The sequence below is a fragment of the Leopardus geoffroyi genome, chromosome X (assembly GCF_018350155.1).
Source record: "Leopardus geoffroyi isolate Oge1 chromosome X, O.geoffroyi_Oge1_pat1.0, whole genome shotgun sequence".
Classification (NCBI taxonomy): domain Eukaryota; kingdom Metazoa; phylum Chordata; class Mammalia; order Carnivora; family Felidae; genus Leopardus; species Leopardus geoffroyi.
This window is the reverse complement of record NC_059343.1, coordinates 113,635,443-113,654,219: the sequence shown is the minus strand read 5'-3', so window position 1 is coordinate 113,654,219 and position 18,777 is coordinate 113,635,443. Positions and strand designations below refer to the sequence as shown.

Here is an 18,777-nt window from a genome sequence, read left to right as displayed (position 1 = left end):
GTGGCGGGATATATTCAGTGTGCTGAATCAGGAAAATATGCAGCCAAGAATTCTTTATTCAGCAAGGCTGTCATTCAAAATAGAAGGAGAGAAAAAAAGTTTCCCAGACAAACAAAAATCAAAGGAGTTTGTGACCACTAAACCAGCCCTGCAAGAAATTTTAAGGGGGACTTTCTGAAGGGAGAAAAGATGAAAATATAAATAAATAAATAAATAAATAAATAAATAAATAAATACCAAAGGCAACAAAGATTAGAAAGGACCAGAGAACACCACCAGAAACTCCAACTCTACAAGCATCATAATGGCAATAAATTCATGTCTTTCAGTACTCACTCTAAACATCAATGGACTAAATTCTCCAATCAAAAGATATAGGGTAACAGAATGGATAAGAAAACAAGATCCATCTATATGCTGTTTACAAGAGACCCACTTTAGACCTAAAGACACCTTCAGATTCAAAATAAGGGGATGGAGAACAATCTATCATGCTCATGGTCAACAAAAGAAAGCCGGAGTAGCCATACTTATATCAGACAATCTAGACTTTAAAATAAAGACTGTATCAAGAGATACAGAAGGGCATTATATCATAATCAAGGGGTCTATCCACCAAGAAGACCTAACAATTGTAAACATTTATGCGCCAAATGTGGCAGCACCCAAATATATAAATCAATTAATCACAAACATAAAGAAACTCATCGATAGTAATACCATGATAGTAGGAGACTTCAACACCCCACTCACAGCAATGGACAGATCATCTAATCAGAAAATCAACAAGGAAACAGTGGCTTGGAATGACACACTGGACCAGATCGACTTAACAAATATATTCAGAACATTTCATCCTAAAGCAGCAGAATATACATTCTTCTCCAGTGCACATGGAACGTTCTCCAGAATAGGCCATATACTGGGACCCAAATCAGCCCTAAGTAAGTACAAAAAGATCGAGATCATACCGTGCCTATTTTCAGACCACAACGCTATGAAACTCGAAATCAACCACAAGAAAAAAATTGGAAAGGTAACAAATACTTGGAGACTGAAGAACATCCTACTAAAGAATGAATGGGCTAACCAAGCAGTTAAAGAGGAAATTAAAAAGTATATGGAAGTCAATGCAAATGATAACACCACAACCCAAAACCTCTGGGATGCAGCAAAGGCGGTCATAAGAGGAAAGTATATAGCAATCCAGGCCTTCCTAAAGAAGGAAGAAAGATCTCAGATACACAACCTAACCTTATGCCTTAAGAAGCTGGAAAAAAGAACAGCAAATAAAACCCAAAACCAGCAGAAGACAGGAAGTATAAAGATTAGAGCAGAAATTAATGCTATTGAAACCAAAAACACAGTAGAACAGATTAATGAAACCGGAAGCTGGTTCTTTGACAGAATTAACAAAATTGATAAACCACTAGCCAGTTTGATCAAAAAGAAAAAGGAAAGGACCCAAATAAATAAAATCAAGAATGAAAGAGGAGAGATCATAACCAACACAGCAGAAATAAAAACAATAATAAGAGAATATTATGAGCAATTATATGCCAATAAAATGGGTAATCTGGAAGAAATGGACAAATTCCTAGAAACATATACACTACCAACACTGAAACAGGAAGAAATAGAAAATTTGAACAGACCCATAACCAGTAAGGAAACTGAATTAGTAATCAAAAATCTGCCAAAAAACAAGAGTCCAGGGCCAGATGGCTTTCCAGGGGAATTCTATCAAACATTTAAGGAAGAGTTAACGCCTATTCTCTTAAAACTGTTCCAAAAAATAGAAATGTTCCAAAAAATAGAAAACTCCCAAACTTTCTCTATGAAGCCAGCATTACCTTGATTCCAAAACCAGACAGAGACCCCACTAAAAAGGAGAACTATAGCCCAATTTCCCTGAGGAATATGGATGCAAAAATCCTCAACAAGATATGAGCCAACTGGATCCAACAATACATTAAAAAAATTATTCACCACAACCAAGCAGGATTTATACCTGAGATGCAGGGCTGGTTCAATATCCGCAAAACAATTAACGTGATTCATCACATCGATAAAAGAAAGGACAACAACCATATGATCCTCTCAATAGATGCAGAGAAAGCATTTAACAAAATACAGCATCCTTTCTTGATAAAAACCCTCAAGGGGCGCCTGGGTGGCTCAGTCGGTTCAGCGTCCGACTTCGGCTCAGGTCGTGATCTCGCGGTCCGTGAGTTCAAGCCCCGCATCAGGCTCTGTGCTGACAGCTCAGAGCCTGGAGCCTGTTTCAGATTCTGTGTCTCCCTCTCTCTGACCCTCCCCCGTTCATGCTCTGTCTCTCTCTGTCTCAAAATAAATTTAAAAAAAATTTTTAAAAAAATTAAAAAAAAAAAAACCCTCAAGAAAGTAGGCATAGAAGGAGCATACCTCGAGATCATAAAAGCCATATATGAACAACCCAATGCTAATATCATCCTCAATGGGGAAAAACTGAGAGCTTTCCCCCTAAGGTCAGGAACAAGACAGGGATTCAACATAGTATTGGAAGTCTTAGCCTCTGCAATCAGACAATACAAAGAAATAAAAGGCATCCAAATCAGCCAGGAGGAGGTCAAACTTTCACTCTTCACAGATGACATGATACTCTATATGGAAAATCCAAAAGATTCCACCAAAAAACTGCTAGAATTGGTCCATGAATTCAGCAAAGTGGCAGGATATAAAATCAATGCACAGAAATCGATTGCATTCCTATACACCAACAATGAAGTGACAGAGAAATCAAGGAATCGATCCCATTTACAGTTGCACAAAAAACCATAAAATACCTAGGAATAAATCTAACCAAAGAGGTGAAAAATCTATACACTGAAAACTATAGAAAGCTTATGAAAGAAATTGAAGAAGACACCAAAAAATGGAAAAAGATTCCATGCTCCGGGATAGGAAGAACAAATATTGTTAGAATGGCAATACTACCCAAAGCAATCTACATATTCAATGCAATCCCTATCAAAGTAACACCAGCATGCTTCACAGAGCTAGAACAAATAATCCTAACATGTGTATGGAACCAGAAAAGACCCCAAATAGCCAAAGAGATCTTGAAAAAGAAAACCAAAGCAGGAGGCATCACAATCCCAGACTTCAAGCTATACTACAAAGCTGTAATCATCAAGACAGTATGGTATTGGCACAAGAACAGACACTCAGATCAATGGAACAGAATAGAGAACCCAGAAATGGACCCACAAACGTATGGCCATCTAATCTTTGACAAGGCAGGAAAGAATATCCGATGGAATAAAGACAGTCTCTTCAGCAAGTGGTGCTGGGAAAACTGGACAGCGACACGCAGAAGAATGAACCTGGACCACTTTCTTACACCAGACACAAAAATAAGCTCGAGATGGATGAAAGACCTAAACGTAAGACAGGAAGCCACCAAAATCCTCGAGGAGAAAGCAGACAAAAACCTCTTTGATCTTGGCCGCAGCAACTTCTTCCTCAACATGTCTCCGGAGGCGAGGGAAACAAAAGCAAAAATGAACTACTGGGACCTCATCAAAATAAAAATCTTCTGCACCGTGAAGGAAACAATCAGCAAAACTAAAAGGCAACAGACAGAATGGGAGAAAATATTTGCAAATGACATATCAGATAAAGGGCTAATATCCAAAATCTATAAAGAACTTAGCAAACTCAACACCCAAAGAACAAATAATCCAGTGAAGAGATGGGCAAAAGACATGAATAGACACTTCTCCAAGGAAAACATCCCGATGGCCAACCGACACATGAAAAAGTGCTCAACATCACTCATCATCAGGGAAATACAAATCAAAACCACAATGAGATACCATCTCACATCTGTCAGAATGACTAACATTCACAACTCAGGCCAACAACAGATGTTGGCGAGGATTCGGAGAAAGAGGATCTCTTTTGCATTGTTGGTGGGAATGCAAGCTGGTGCGGCCACTCTGGAAAACAGGATGGAGGTTCCTCAAAAAACTAAAAATAGAACTACCCAACGACCCAGCCATTGCACTACTAGGCATTTAGCCACGGGATACAGGTGTGCTGTTTCGAAGGGACACATGCACCCCCATGTTTATGGCAGCACTGTCAACAATAGCCAAAGTATGGAAAGAGCCCAAATGTCCATCGATGGATGAATGGATAAAGAAGATACGGTATATATACACAATGGAGTATTACTCGGCAATCGAAAAGAATGAAATCTTGCCATTTGCAACTACGTGGATGGAACGGGAGGGTATTATGCTAAGTGACATTAGTCAGTCAGAGAAAGACAAATATCATATGACTTCACTCAGATGAAGACTTTAAGAGACAAAAAAGATGAACATAAGGGAAGGGAAGCAAAAATAATATAAAAAAAGGGAAGGGGACAAAACAGAAGAGACTCTTAAATATGGAGAACAAACTGAGGGTTACTGGAGGGATTGTGGGAGGGGGATGGGCTAAATGGATAAGGGGCATTAAGGAATCTACTCCTGAAATCATTGTTGCACTATATGCTAACTAATTTGGGTGTAAATTTTAGAAAATAAAAAACAAATTAAAAAAAAAAACAAAAAAAGAGTACCATCAGTTAGACAACCAAGCAAGAAACTGGGCAGTCATCCTATATTCTTCCTTCTCTCTTCCCCTTTGTCCCCATCGCTGGCCCACATCGAGTCTTGACACGTAAAATAAATTAAAACAGTGCTGTCCTGGCTGAGCTATTTTGCGGCTATTCAAGCCTCTTCATTAGTCTCCACAGCAGTCTGAAGACACTCCTGTTACCCTGGGGCCCAGTGGAGACTGCTGGAGAGCCACAAGGCCGACCGTGAGATCGGGACTTCCAAGCTAAAAAGCTCTGAGCTGGATTCCTACTTCTGCACTTAACAAGCTGTATGCCTCTAGTCATGTCACTTAACCTCTCAGAGACTGAGTTTCATCACCTATAAAATGGCAGCAGTAGGGTCCTAGCAACAGGGCTGTTCTAAGGATTAAATCAGGCACTGTAGGAAGTAATATCGCACACAGGACCTCCCTCCACGACCCAGCTTCTGCCCAGCCACCTTTTCAGCATCATCTCTAGCCACACCTCCCAAACCCTAAACCTTATGCCACAGACATGCTCAACTACTCACAGTCCCCCAATCATAGCATCCTGTTTCAGACTTCCAAGTTATTTTTTTTAATTTTTTTTTATGTTTATTTATTTTTGAGAGAGAGAGAGGGACAGAGTATAAGCAGGAGAGGAGCAGAAAGAGGGAGACACGGAATCTGAAGCAGGCTCCAGGCTCTGAGCTGTCAGCACAGAGCCCGACGCGGGCCTTGAACCCACAAACCGAGAGATCATGGCCTGAGCTGAAGTCAGATGCTCAACCAACTGAACCACCCAGGTGCCCCCAGACTTCCAAGTTCTTGATCACACTGATTTCCCTCCTAGAAATGCTCACCCACCCATTTATTTCACAAATACATTTTCACTCCCTCCATTATATCCTCCTTGTCTCTCAGTCTCCTATCATAGAACATTCTGTTGTATTGATCCGTCTACAGGTCTATCTCCTTAGTCAGGACTGTGAACTTCTAGAGGACAAAGACCACGTCTACTTGAGTTTGTATTCCCAACACCTAGCACAAAACCTAGAAGATGGTAGGTGTCCCATTAATGTTTGTAAGGGACTATCCTAGAAAGCAAATTATTAAGTGAAGCAGTATTCTTATATTTCTAAGTAAGTTCTCAACACTTACATGGATAAGGCAGGCATGTTTCGATTCGCCACTTTTGGTAATAAAACATCCTATCGGAAATCCTGGTGTGCAGCACTTTGTTCCATCCCCTGTATTACGGCACCATGTTACAGGCATATTGTCAATAATCCTAAATACAAATATTTTAACAATAAAAGTTTTGACAAGCGTTTCACACCAAGCAATACCAACATCATCTTGCATGGATTTAAGTTCAAGTTTTTAATCAAAGTTACAAAAAATAGCATACAGTTTCAAGGACCTATTAAAACTACTTTTGGGGCACCTCGGTGGTTCAGTCAGTTAAGCGTCCGACTTCGGCTCAGGTCATGATCTCGCGGTTTGTGCGTTCGAGCCCTGCGTCGGGCTCTGTGCTGACAGCTCGGAGCCTGGAGCCCGCTTCGGATTCTGTGTCTCCCTCTCTCTCTGCCCGTCCCCCACTCACACTCTGTCTCTCTCTCCTTCAAAAATAAATAAACATTTTTTAAAAATTTAAAAAAACTACTACTTTTTTTTAGGGGCACCTGGGTGTGGCTCAGTCACCCAGGCATCCAACTCTTTGTTTCAGCTCAAGTCATGATCTCACGTGGGCTCAAGCCCTGTGTTGGCTCTGTGCTCACGGTGTAGAAGCTGCTTGGGATTCTCTCTCTCCCTCTCTCTCTCTGCACCCCCCTTCTCGTGCTGTCCCTGTGTCTCTCAAAGTAAACTTAAAAAATTTTTTAAAAACCTACTTCCTTTTTTTAAAAAAACTACTTCTGAAAGGACTTGAAAACTTAAATCATGTCCTCTCATTTGCCAAACCTACCAGTGATGCTGATAATTCAGTCGTATTCCTTTCCTCAAAAAGGCCAGCTTTTTCTCCTGGTCATCATTTGCTGTATCATAGGATTTTACACAAACTTTTATGCATGTTCCTGTCCTGTTAAAAGGAAACTGTTGAGAAAGAATTAAAAGATTAAAAGATTTGACTAAGTTTTATAAATCAAGGGTCGCAAAATAGGCAATTTATCTTACAGATAAACCTTTCCTTCAGAGACTTCAGTGTGCCATCATCCTCAACACTATCTCCTTTAACTTTCGATTTATACCTGAAATGATTACACCACACACACACACACACACACACACACACACAATATGCTTTCACGACTAAGACCAATTTGCCTTCTTCAGTAACTCTCATATAGAACCCTTCACTTAAAAGTGGTAACAGAAGTGATTGTAATCATGGTCACACAACTCTCTCAATATACTAAAAACATTGAAGTGGACACTTTAAGGGGTGCCTGGCTGGCTCAGTCAACAGAACATGCAACTCTTCATCTCAGAGCCATGAGTTCAAGCCTCACCTGGGGTGTAGAGCTTACTTAACAAATAACTGGCCACTTGAAGTGGGTGAATTATTTGGTATGTGAAACTCTCAGTGGAGCTGATCCCAAAAAAGTGATAACAAAATATCTGATATTTTTCATATGAAGCCTCTTGTTTACAAAGTCTAGCTATGAGGGATTCTCAGGGTAAAGTGCCAATGTTATTAATCAGGAAATCAGGAGCAAGAATAAACTATGAAAAGTGTTATATTTAAGCACCTCATATCCTGGAAGCACACGAAGATTAATCCCAAAGTTCCCTACTGGCAGCTGCAGAGAACACTCTCATGCTTTTCTTTCTTTTTAATACGGTCATGTTTGTTTCTTCATTCCAAGGGACACCATTTCTTGAAAAAGTTCACTTTTCCATGAGGACAGTGGTATGCCACAAGTGTATGTTGGGCAACTCTAATTGTCAAAAAGCTAATGCCTGACACAGAGACCAAAGGAAGAGACCAGCAAAGAGCCCAGAAATAGATCTACATAACTATGTCCATGTGATTTTTTTTGACAAAGGTCCAAAAGCAATTCAGTGGAGGAAGGATAGTCTTTTCAACGGCAGGTGCTGAAGCAATTGGACATCTACAGGCACAGGAGGAAGAAGAAGGAGAAGGAGAAGGAGAAGGAGAAGGAGAAGGAGAAGGAGAAGGAGAAGGAGAAGGAGAAGGAATTTCAACCCAATCTCATACCTCATACAAAATAACTCAAATAGAACAGACTTAAATATATAAAGTAATTATGAAACTTTTAGAAGAAAACGTGAAAGAAAATCTTCAAGACCTAAAGGCTGTATCACATCTCCTTCGACCTGACACCAAAAACACAACCCATAAAAAGAAAACTTGACTACTGGACCTCATAAAAAGTTAACAAAGTTTGCTCTGTGAAAAACTCTGTTAAGAAGGTGAGGAGTGCCTGAGGGCTCAGTCGGTTAAGCATCCGAGTTCAGCTCAGGTCATGATATCACGGTTCGTGAGTTTGAGCCCCGCGTCGGGCTCTGTGCTGACAGCTCAGAGCCTGGAACCTGCTTCGGATTCTGTGTCTCCCCCTCCCTCTGTCCCCCTCCTGCTCACTCAATCTCTCTAAAAAAAATGATTAAAAACGTTAAAAAAATTTTTTTGACGAAAACATAAGGGTGCCTGGCTGGCTCAGTTGGAAGAGTATGCAACTCTTGATCTCAGTCATGAGTTCAAGCCTCATGTTGGGTATAGAGATTACTTAAAAATAAACAAATAGGGGAACCTGGGGGGCTCAGTTGGTCAAGAGTCAACTCTTGATTTTGGCTCAGGTCATGACAGCACACTCATGAGATTGAAACCCGAGTCAGGCTCCACGTGTAGAGTCCGCTTGGGATTCTCTCTCTTTCTGTCTCTCTCTCTCTCTCTCTTTCCCTTTGTTCCTCCCTCTGTCCCTCCCATTCTTGCTCGCACCCTCTCTCTAAAATATAAATAAATCGGGGTGCCTAGGTGGCTCAGTTGGCTGAGCGTCTGACTTCAGCTCACATCATGATCTCAAAGTTTATGAGTTTGAGCCCCATGTTGGGCTCTGTGCTAACAGCTGAGAGCCTGGAGCCTGTTTTGAATTCTGTGTCTCCCTCTCTCTCTGCCCCTCCTCCACTCGTGCTCTCTCTCTCTCAAAAATAAATAAACATTAGGGGCGCCTGGGTGGCGCAGTCGGTTAAGCGTCCGACTTCAGCCAGGTCACGATCTCGCGGTCCGTGAGTTCGAGCCTGGGCTGATGGCTCAGAGCCTGGAGCCTGTTTCCGATTCTGTGTCTCCCTCTCTCTCTGCCCCTCCCCCGTTCATGCTCTGTCTCTCTCTGTCCCAAAAATAAATAAACGTTGAAAAAAAAAAAAGAGCCTTAAAAATAAACAAACATTAAATAAATAAATAAATAAATAAATAAATAAATAAATAAATAAATAGGCTTTAAAAGAAAAGAAGGGGCACCTGGCTGGCTCAGTCAGTACAGCATCTGACTTTCCATCTTGGGGTTGTGAGTTCAAGCCCCACATTGGGTGTAGAGATTACTTAAAAATAAAATCTTTTTTAAAAGTAGATGATAAAAACACAGGCTGCAGACTGGGAGAAACAATTTGCGAACTACTGTTGCACCAAAGGAATCACACCCGGAATATATAAGGAATTCTGCAAACTCCATAGTAAAGGAACAACCAATTCAAATAGAAAATGGGTCCAAGAGGAGACATCTCACTGAAGAGCATATACAGATAGTAAACGCCCACATGAAAAGGTGTTCAACATCATTAGGCGCTAGGAAAATGCAAATGAAAGCTACGGCGAAACTCACCTATCGGAGTGGTTAAAATAAAAAATGACAACACCTTGTGTGTCAACTATACTTCAAGAACGATTTTTGTCATGACAACACCAAATGCTGGCAAAGACGCAGAGAAACGCCGTCACTCCGACTTTGCTGGTCGGAACGTAAATGGTATGGCCACTTTGGAAAAAGGCGGTTTCTTGCAAAATTAAGCACGCCACTCTCACATTACCCGGCAGTTACGCTCTTGGATGTTTACCCCGGAAAAATGAAAACCCAGCCGCACACAAAAAAACCTCCACCTAAATGTTCACGGCAGTCTTACTCATCACAGTCGGACGCTAGAGAAACAATCTGAGTGTCCTTCAACGGGGTAAATAGTCAAACCGGAATATCCACACCATGCAGTACTACTGTGAATGCACACAACCCACGTGGATGTCAAGGGGATGATGCTGACAGAAAACGAAGCCGATCCCAAGAAGGTTGCAGGCAGCATGATTCCACTTGTGTAACCTCATTGCAATAACATGGTAGAAACAGAGAGGACTGGAGGTGGGTGGGGGGATGGGTGAAACAGATGATGGGTATGGAGAACGATTTATCGCGATGAGCACTGGGTAATGTATAAAATTGCTGAATCACTATATTGTACACGTGAAATTAATGTAACACCGTACATTAATTACACTGGAATCAAAGCAATAAATTAAAGGACTTGAAAAGAGGGGTGCCCAGGTGGCTCAGTCGGTTAAGCGTCTGGCTTCGGCTCAGGTCACAATCTCACGGTTGGTGGGTTCGAGCCCCGCGTTGGGCTCTGTGCTGACAGCTCAGAGCCTGGAGCCTGCTTCGGATTCTGTGACTTCCCCCCCCCCCTTGCCCTTCCCCCCGCTTGCATTCTGTCTCTCTCTCAGAAATAATACATGAGTAAACTTTAAAAACAGGAAATGTTACCGTTGGGCAAATCTGGGCAAAGGTACCAAGACCTCCTTGTTCAAGATTTTTTTGTAGCTTCCTGTGAATCTATAATCATTTCAAACTAAAAAGTTTTAAAAGAAACTAATGCCTGATGGTTTCACAAGCGTCTACATATATTACAATTGGGGCACCTCGGTGGCTCAGTTGATTAAATGTCCAGCTCTTGATTTCGGCTCAGGTCATGATCTCACGGTTCCTGAGATTGAGCCCTACATCAGGCTCTGCACTGACAGCATTGAGCCTGCTTGGGATTCTCTCTCTCCCTCTCTCTCTCCCTCCCCCACTCACACATGCACTTTCTTTCTCTCTCTCTCAAAATAAATAAATGAACTTTATTAATTAAAGAAAAATAAAATTGGCCAAACTACACACTTTCAATACACACAGTTTACTGTACTTCAAGTATATTTCAATGAATTTGGAAAGAAGGAAGGAAAAAGTTAATGCCTTCATAATCCTAACTGCTTATGAAAAGATCCTTACTCTATCCCAATATTATTAAGATATTGAAGGCAAAATCAATAGAGAACGACAGTCCAATTACATCTGCTTATATCACCCTACCCAAAATATGCAGGAACCATAAATTAAGCTTCTTTCCTTTACAAAGCAAAAGTAAAACCTGAAAGACAAAACCTTTATGTGGAACCTCAGACAGTTTGAACAGCACATATTAAATGCATTCTTCTGGCAACACCACATTCTATCTCCTTTCCTTTTTCCCGACCTCCTTTTAAAACAAAGACTCTTTAGGGATGGCCTGGGTGGCCCAGTCAGTTAAGCATCTGACTCCAGCTCAGGTCATGATCTCATGGTGCATGAGTTCGAGCCCCGCATCTGGCTGTGTGCTGACAGCTCAGAGCCTGCCTGAAGCCTGCTTCAGATTCTGTGTCTCCCTCTCTCTCTGCCCCTCCCCCACTTGCGCTCCGTCTCTCTCTCTCTCAAAAATAAATAAACATTAAAAAATGAAAAATATATCAAACAAAGACTCTTCGGGGCGCCTGGCTGGCTCAGTCAGAGGAGCCCACAACTCTAGATCTTGGGTTGTAAAGTTTGAGTCCCACTTTGGGTATAGAGATTACTAAAAAAAAAATAATGATAATAAATAAATAAAACAAAGACTCTTTGCTACAATTTTAAGCACCCAGTTTTGAAAAGATTCACTTTGAAATAATATTTAATAAGAAGATCCGTTGAATAACCTTATAAGGAGATGATGATATTCGTTCTCCAAATAGCACTTGTCCAAGATTTGCAGAAGGATTTCCCTCTTCAGAGTCTTTACAGAAGTCAAAGCTAGAAGAGAAGCTCAGGTAAGATAAAAAAAAAAATCAGCAAAGAAACCCATCTTTGTAATCTGTCTAGCGTCTCCACTGTTAATGGTAGATGCTTCTAAAAACATGACCCAGAGGTGTCTAATTATGATTTATAGACTTCATTGTAGATTCCTTTTTAAATTATTTAATCGTTTATAGCTATGAATTCATTATTTAAAATGCTCACGTTACTGCTCTTGACTTCTGTAATGTAGGTAATGACAATCTTAAAAAAAAAAAACGAATGGTATTTTCAGGGCTAAACTTCAAATTACATAAAAATAAGCAAACAATAGCTTAAAATGTGTAGTAATTCTAACCTGAGACATCTAGAAACTGCAATTATCGGTTCTGATCAAAGGAAAACTGAAACAACAAAACCCCTCCTCAAATATATGCCCACAAATTCACTCACAGATCAAATGGTTACTACATGAAAAGAATTACAACTACCTTTAAGTAAATGTGAATATACAAAATCGAATATAAAATGGTAGAAGATAAAATCAGTTGGTGGGTTTGTGTAATATTTAAAATGCTTATACTAACATTTAACATTTAGCTTGGTATTTTAATGAAAAATTAGACCTGATTTTACCTCTGTTTAATTAGTGGAAATAAAGCAATATCAAAGGGACTTACAATTATTTTTCTAAAAAGTACATCATTTGTGGGGCGCATGGGTGGCTCAGTAGGTTGAGCATCTGACTTCGGCTCAGGTCACGATCCCACAGTTTGTGAGTTCGAGCCCCAGGTCGGGCGGGCTGTGTGCTGACATTTCAGAGCCTGGAGCCTGCTTCGGATCCTGTGTCTCCCTCTTTCTCTGCCCCTCCCCTGCTCGTGCTCTGTCCGTCTCTCTCAAAAATAAATAAACATTAAAAAAATTTTTTTTAAGTACATCATTTGTTGTTATTCTCAAATGACTGATCTTAACCTTGATTATGTGATACATGCTCACTATTAAACTAAGCAGGTGCATTCATTAAGTACCTTAGGATAAACCGAACTAGCCTATGTTTTAGAAATACATTACAAATCTGTGAAGATTTTTGTAACTTCAAAAGGTAGTAAATTTATAATTTGCTTTTCTTAGAAAAATCAAATATGGCAACTTCTTAAATTTTTAAACACTTGTCTCACATTGAAATCTCTATATTCTAATCATTTCGTTCCTGTTACCTTTATTACAAAATTAGCACCAGAAATCTTTAATATATCCAGGGCTTTCATTCACTATCATTAAAAACTTTTTAACACATTCTAGGGCGCCTAGATGGCTCCGTCGGTTAAGTGTCTGACTTCGGCTCAGGTCATGATCTCACAGTTCGTGAGTTCGAGCCCCGCATCGGGCTCTGTGCTGACAGCTCAGAGCCTGGAACCTGCTTCGGATTCTGTGTCTCCCTCCCTCTCTGCCCCTCTCCCTCTCATGCTCTGTCTCTCCCTGTCTCTCAAAAATAAACGTTAAAAAATCTTTTTAACACATTTTAACACAATAATATCATAATTGTGATATAACCACAATTATATCAATTATATCAGACATAATTATAATACTTATAACTTACGTATTGTATTCATAAGGTAGGACAGATTCCACGGAGTCCAATCTATTTACAAACAGTGCTACTGTGGACTACAAAACAGAAAGAAAACACTCGTTAATAATACAAGATAAAATAAGGTAGCACTTGCAAAATACATAATGAAGTAACTGAAAGGTAATGGGGTCTATTGCTCCCATCAATTTATAACTGTGCAATTATAAATTTATAACTTAGTACAGTGTTATAAATTTTTAACATAGTGTAGCTATAAATTCATAACATTTCATTTGGCTGGAATCATTGGATTCTCTGACTACATAAATTTTTCAGATACCTCGGCCATCTTAACCCTTTTTAATTATAGAACCCTTTGAGAACTTGATGAAAGCCATAGCCCCTCCCCCCGGAAAAGCACACGTATTCACCAAAGTCACGGCTCTGTTTTAAGAGGCTTCATAGGACCCTTGGAGTCCATGGAATTCAGGTTAAGAAAATGAGATACTTATTTTCTCTAAAGGAGGGGGGCACCTGGGCGGCTCAGCCGGTTAAACATCTGACTCTTGATTTCGGCTCAGGTCATGATCTCAGTTTCATGAGTTCAAGCCCCGTGTCGGAAAGCTACCTGTTGTATTATTTTAACCACTTTTATAAGAATCATTCTAAAATACACTTCACTCTTTCCTATCTTAAACAGAACGTGATGATCACAATGTAACTTTCCCTGATGGTTCAGGGTCACTTTGAACTTTAATCCTTGTGCCAGCTTTGACTCCGTGACTTACTCAGTATCTGAAGTGAGAACCATTGGCTCCAAAGCCAAATTGCCATTGGTGTTACCCACACTCCTAATACCCACATTCCTCACCCCTACCAAAGAACTGAAACTTCTTGGTAAAGACTTTATGTCTTTCTTTTCAACTGTCAGTTGTCGTGATGCCTCTTCTCCCTTCTCCCCACCCCCCCCCCCATCTGCTAGAAAGCAAGCCCTCAATTTGTGGAATAAATCAGCAGATTTGTTAAAGAGCTTGAGAGTTAGTACATGAATATTAGGACATCTATCCTGGCTTTTCAGAGGATACTTCTTACTTTCCTGGACCTCAGCTGCGTTCCTGATCATTTACAAGACAGGATTTTTAAAACCACTAGAACAGCAGAACTTGGGTAATCATTTTATTCAAAATTCCGTAAACTGCTTTTTAAAAAAAATATGAACATCCGCTATCATCTTTACCATATGGTTAGATTTTTTGTAATAAAAGGATGTAGAAAATCAAGTTTGGGAACAAATACAAGCCTTACTATAACTCCGTAAGGGCATCGTATCTTCACTTAATTGAAATCTAATCAGGCAGTTCGCAATAGCAACATTTATCAATCATAGTTTTGCGAAGGTGAACAGGCAAAAGTTTCTAAAAGGACAGCAGATAATTAAGGATAATACTTCTTATCTAGAATCCCAAAACACAACGTACATAAGATTTGAACTATATTTTAAAATGCATATTTGGAGCTTAATGTATTTCAAAGAACCTTAATAGTTTCTCAGATCAAGTGGAAAAAAGACAAATTATTCTATAATGGGGTTGAGACAACTGTTCAGTGATTGAGGGAAAGAAAAGGTAAGTTGGATGCTTACCTCATACATTACACCAGGAAATATCAATTTTATGTGTTACAATTTAAACCGTGAAAGTAATAAAAGAAACCAGGGGAGAATTACGTTAGAATCTCAGCTGGCTTAGTTAAAACCTTTTGAAACAGGGCACAAAACTCAGACCCCAAAAAAGTGTTTTATTTATTTATTTATTTATTTATTTTGAGAGACAGCATGAGTCAGGGAGGGGCAGAGAGAGGGAAAGAGAGAACCCAGGCAGGTTCTACACTGACAGTACAGATGTAGGGCTTGAACCCAGGGACCATGCAATCATGACCTGAGCTGAAGTCGGCTGCTTAACTGACTGAGCTACCCTAAAAGTTTCTTTTGATAAATTAGAAGTCAATTTTTCGAAATGGCAAAAAAACAGAAACAAAAACAAAACACAAGAAGCAAAACCAAGAGGCAACTAACAGGAAAACGATGTCACAGACAAGGGACCCATTTCCTAATTTAAAAGTGTCCACAAATCAGTTTTTTATTTTTTTATTTTATTTTATTTTTTATTTTAACGTTTATTTATTATTGAGAGACAGAACATGAGTGTGGGAGGGGCACAGAAGAGGAGGAGACGCAGAATCTGAAGCAGGCTCCAGGCTCTGAACTGTCAGCACAGAGCCCGATGCGGGGCTTGAACCCGCAAACTGCGAGATCATGACCTGAGCCGAAGCCGGACGCTTAACCGACTGAGCCACCCAGGCGCCCCAGTTTTTTATTTTTTTAAATATTTATTTGTTGACAGAGAGAGAGAGCGCGCGCGCACGCTCTTGTGCGCGAGCGGGGGAGGGGCAGAGAGAGAGAGGGAGAGAGAGAGAATCCCAGGCAGGCTCCTCACTGTCAGCGCAGAGCGCTAGGCGGGGCTCAAACTCACGAGTTGTGAGGTCGTGACCTAAGCGACGCTTAACCGACTGAGCCACCCAGGTGCCCCTAAAAATGTGTTCATATGGAAAGATGGGAGTTAATACAAAAGTGCGGGTTACAAAATAACATGGATACTATGATTTGATGTTGGTAAACAATGCAGGTGGACTCTCATTCATTGCTAGTGGGAATGCAAAATGGTACAACCGCTTTGGAAGACAGCTTGGCAATTTCTTACAAAACTAAACATATCCTTAGTGTGCGATCCAGCAATGATACTCTTTGGTATTTGCCCAGAGGAGCTGAAAACTTACGTCCACACAAAAACCTACACGATGTCTAGAGCGGCTTTATTCATCATTGCCAAAACATGGAAGTAACCAGGAGGTCCTTTAGTAGGTGAATATATAAACGAACTGTGGTACCTTCAGACAGTGGGATATGATTCAAAACTGAAAAGAAATGAGCTATTAAGACATGGAAAGGCACCAAGGAACACCAAATGCATATTACTAAAAATAAACATGTGGCAGGGGACCTGGGTGGCTCAGTCTGTGGAGTGACTTCACCTCAGGTCATGATGTCATGATTTGTGAGTTCGAGCCCCGCATTGGGCTCTGTGCTGCCAGCTCGGAGTCTGCAGCCTGCTTCAGATCTCGTCTCCCTTTCTCTCTGCCCCTCCCCTGCTGGCATTCTGTCTCTCTCTCTCAAAAATAAATAAACATGGGGGCGCCTGGGTGGCGCAGTCGGTTAAGCGTCCGACTTCAGCCAGGTCACGATCTCGCGGTCCGTGAGTTCGAGCCCCGCGTCGGGCTCTGGGCTGATGGCTCGGAGCCTGGAGCCTGTTTCCGATTCTGTGTCTCCCTCTCTCTCTGACCCTCCCCCGTTCATGCTCTGTCTCCCTCTGTCCCAAAAATAAATAAACGTTGAAAAGAGTCACGAACTCTTCCAACTGAGCCAGGCAGATGCCCCTGGAATACATACTAAGATACCAGAAGTAGTAATTCTATAGTTATTATAAATGCTTTTCTTTCTTTTTTTTTTTTTTTTTTTTTTTTTTTTGCTTGTCTGCTATTGCTTTTGTAATAGTAAAAATTTTTAAACCAAAAAAAAAAAAAAAAAAATCAACAGGCGCCTGGCTGGCTCAGTTCATTAAGCATCAGGCTCTTGGTATTGACTCAGGTCACAATCTCATGGTTCGTGAGTTCGAGCCCCATGTCAGGCTCCACACTGAAAGCACAGAACCTGCTTGGAATTGTCTCTCTCGTCCTCTCTCTCTGCCTCTCCCCAGCTCTCATGTGAGTGTGTGTGTGTGTGTGTGTGTGTGTGTGTGTGTGTGTCTCAAAATAAACAAATAAACTTTTTTAAAAAATCAAGGGGCTTGGGGCACCTGGGTAGCTGTTGGTTAAGCGGCTGACTTTGGCTCAAGTCATGATTTCGCAGTTCATGGGTCTCCCCTTCCCCTGTCTCGCTTCTCCTCTGCCCCTCCCCTGCTCGTGCTTGCTCTCTCTCTCTCTCAAAAATAAATAAAAATTTTAAAAATTTTTAAAAAATCAAGGGGCTGGACACTAGCAAGTGAAGGAAGTTTGGAGTGTTGAACCTAGAAATGAGAGATTCGCCAAAAGACAGAAGGCAAAATCTCAGAATAAAAAGTAGAACACATTAGGGAGACAAGTAACAGCCTAAAAAGAAAAGAGCTCACAGAAAAGACACTCCAGATATTTGTTATGATTAAAGATGTTTCTTTGCTAGGAAGCCTGCTGAAATAGAGAGCCAAGATGAGGTATCACCAGAGAGAAAGCAGACATAAAAATATTTTTTAAAGGCCATTTCTTTTTTTTTTTTTTAAGCTTATTTATTTTGAGAGAGAGAGAGGGAGCAAGCGTGGTAGGGGCAGAGCGAGGGGGGAGAGAGCGAATTCCAAGCAGGCTCTGCACCGTCAGCGCAGAGCCCGATGTGGGGCTTGAACTCATGCACTGTGAGATCATGACCTGAACCGAAATCAAGAGTCGGACGCTTAACCAACTGAGCCACCCAGGTGCCCCTAAAGGCCATTTCTGTAGGAAATTACTATCAATACTTCTCGCAGGAAAAGGCAAATTCCAAGTTTTAAGAGCAAACTTGCTGCACCTACAACTGGCCTTTAGAAAACCCCGGAACTTTCAAGTTGGTTAAGAATGTAGTCAAACCACACCCAGCACTGTTCTGAGCTTCCCAGTGCCCTTGTGGTATGCCAGAACACTCCCTCATACACTAGATCAGGCAACTAGGAGTCAGAAAAATAAGTCCTTTTCTAATGTTTATTTATTTTTGAGAGAGAGAGAGAAAGAGCGGCAGATCCTGGGTAGGGGAGGAGCAGAGAGAGAGAGAGAGAGAGACAGAGAGACAGAATCTGAAGCAGGCTCCAGGCCCTGAGCTGTCACCACAGAGCCCCAGGCAGGACTTGAACCCAAAAACCTGCAAGAGATCTGTGCCACCCACTGAGCTCAGAGATAGGGAAAAGGAATAGGGAGAGGGAGAGGGAGAGGGAGGAGCCAAGGAGGGGGAAAGCAGAGGAGCCCCACAGAGGAGGAGGAGCAGCCAATAGGGAGGAGGGAGAGGGAGGAGGCCCAGGAGGAGCCCAGAAGGGCAGTGGAGAAGTAGCCTAGAAAGGAGGAAGCAGAGGAACTAAGAGAAGACAGCCAGGCAAGAGGGAAGAGAAAGAGGGTGGGGTGCAGTTAGGTGGGAGGCGTGGGACCCAGACGGGAGCGGTGGGAAGGGAGCATTGGGGCCTAGAGGGAGAAGGGAGGGGATGGGGCCTGGATGGAGTGGCAGGGTCTATAGGGGAGGGGGGGAGCACAGAGAGGTAGGAATTGGGAGGGGAGGTGCCTGAGTGGAGGGGCCAAGCCTAGAGGGGAGAGGAACATGGAGGGGCGGGGCCTGGGTAGAAGGGAGGGGCCTGGAGGGTAGGAAAAAGGGGAAAGGCGGGGCCTACAGGGTAGAATAAAGGAGAGGGTCGCCTC

At 41.5% G+C, this 18,777-nt stretch overlaps 1 protein-coding gene across 3 annotated transcripts in view; it reads right to left on the bottom strand.

Moving 5' to 3' along the window:
• The window catches only part of LOC123594577 (transmembrane 9 superfamily member 2-like), an 89,581-nt gene that overhangs the window by 65,886 nt on the left and 4,918 nt on the right, over positions 1-18,777 (bottom strand). For all 3 annotated transcript variants that reach the window (XM_045471390.1, XM_045471389.1, XM_045471388.1), the window contains exons 2-5: positions 13,282-13,349; positions 11,603-11,696; positions 6,575-6,702; positions 5,770-5,899 (exon numbers count right to left, since the gene is read on the bottom strand). In XM_045471390.1, the coding sequence (XP_045327346.1) occupies positions 5,770-5,899; positions 6,575-6,702; positions 11,603-11,696; positions 13,282-13,349 (420 nt within the window). The remainder of the gene's footprint in view (positions 1-5,769; positions 5,900-6,574; positions 6,703-11,602; positions 11,697-13,281; positions 13,350-18,777) is intronic.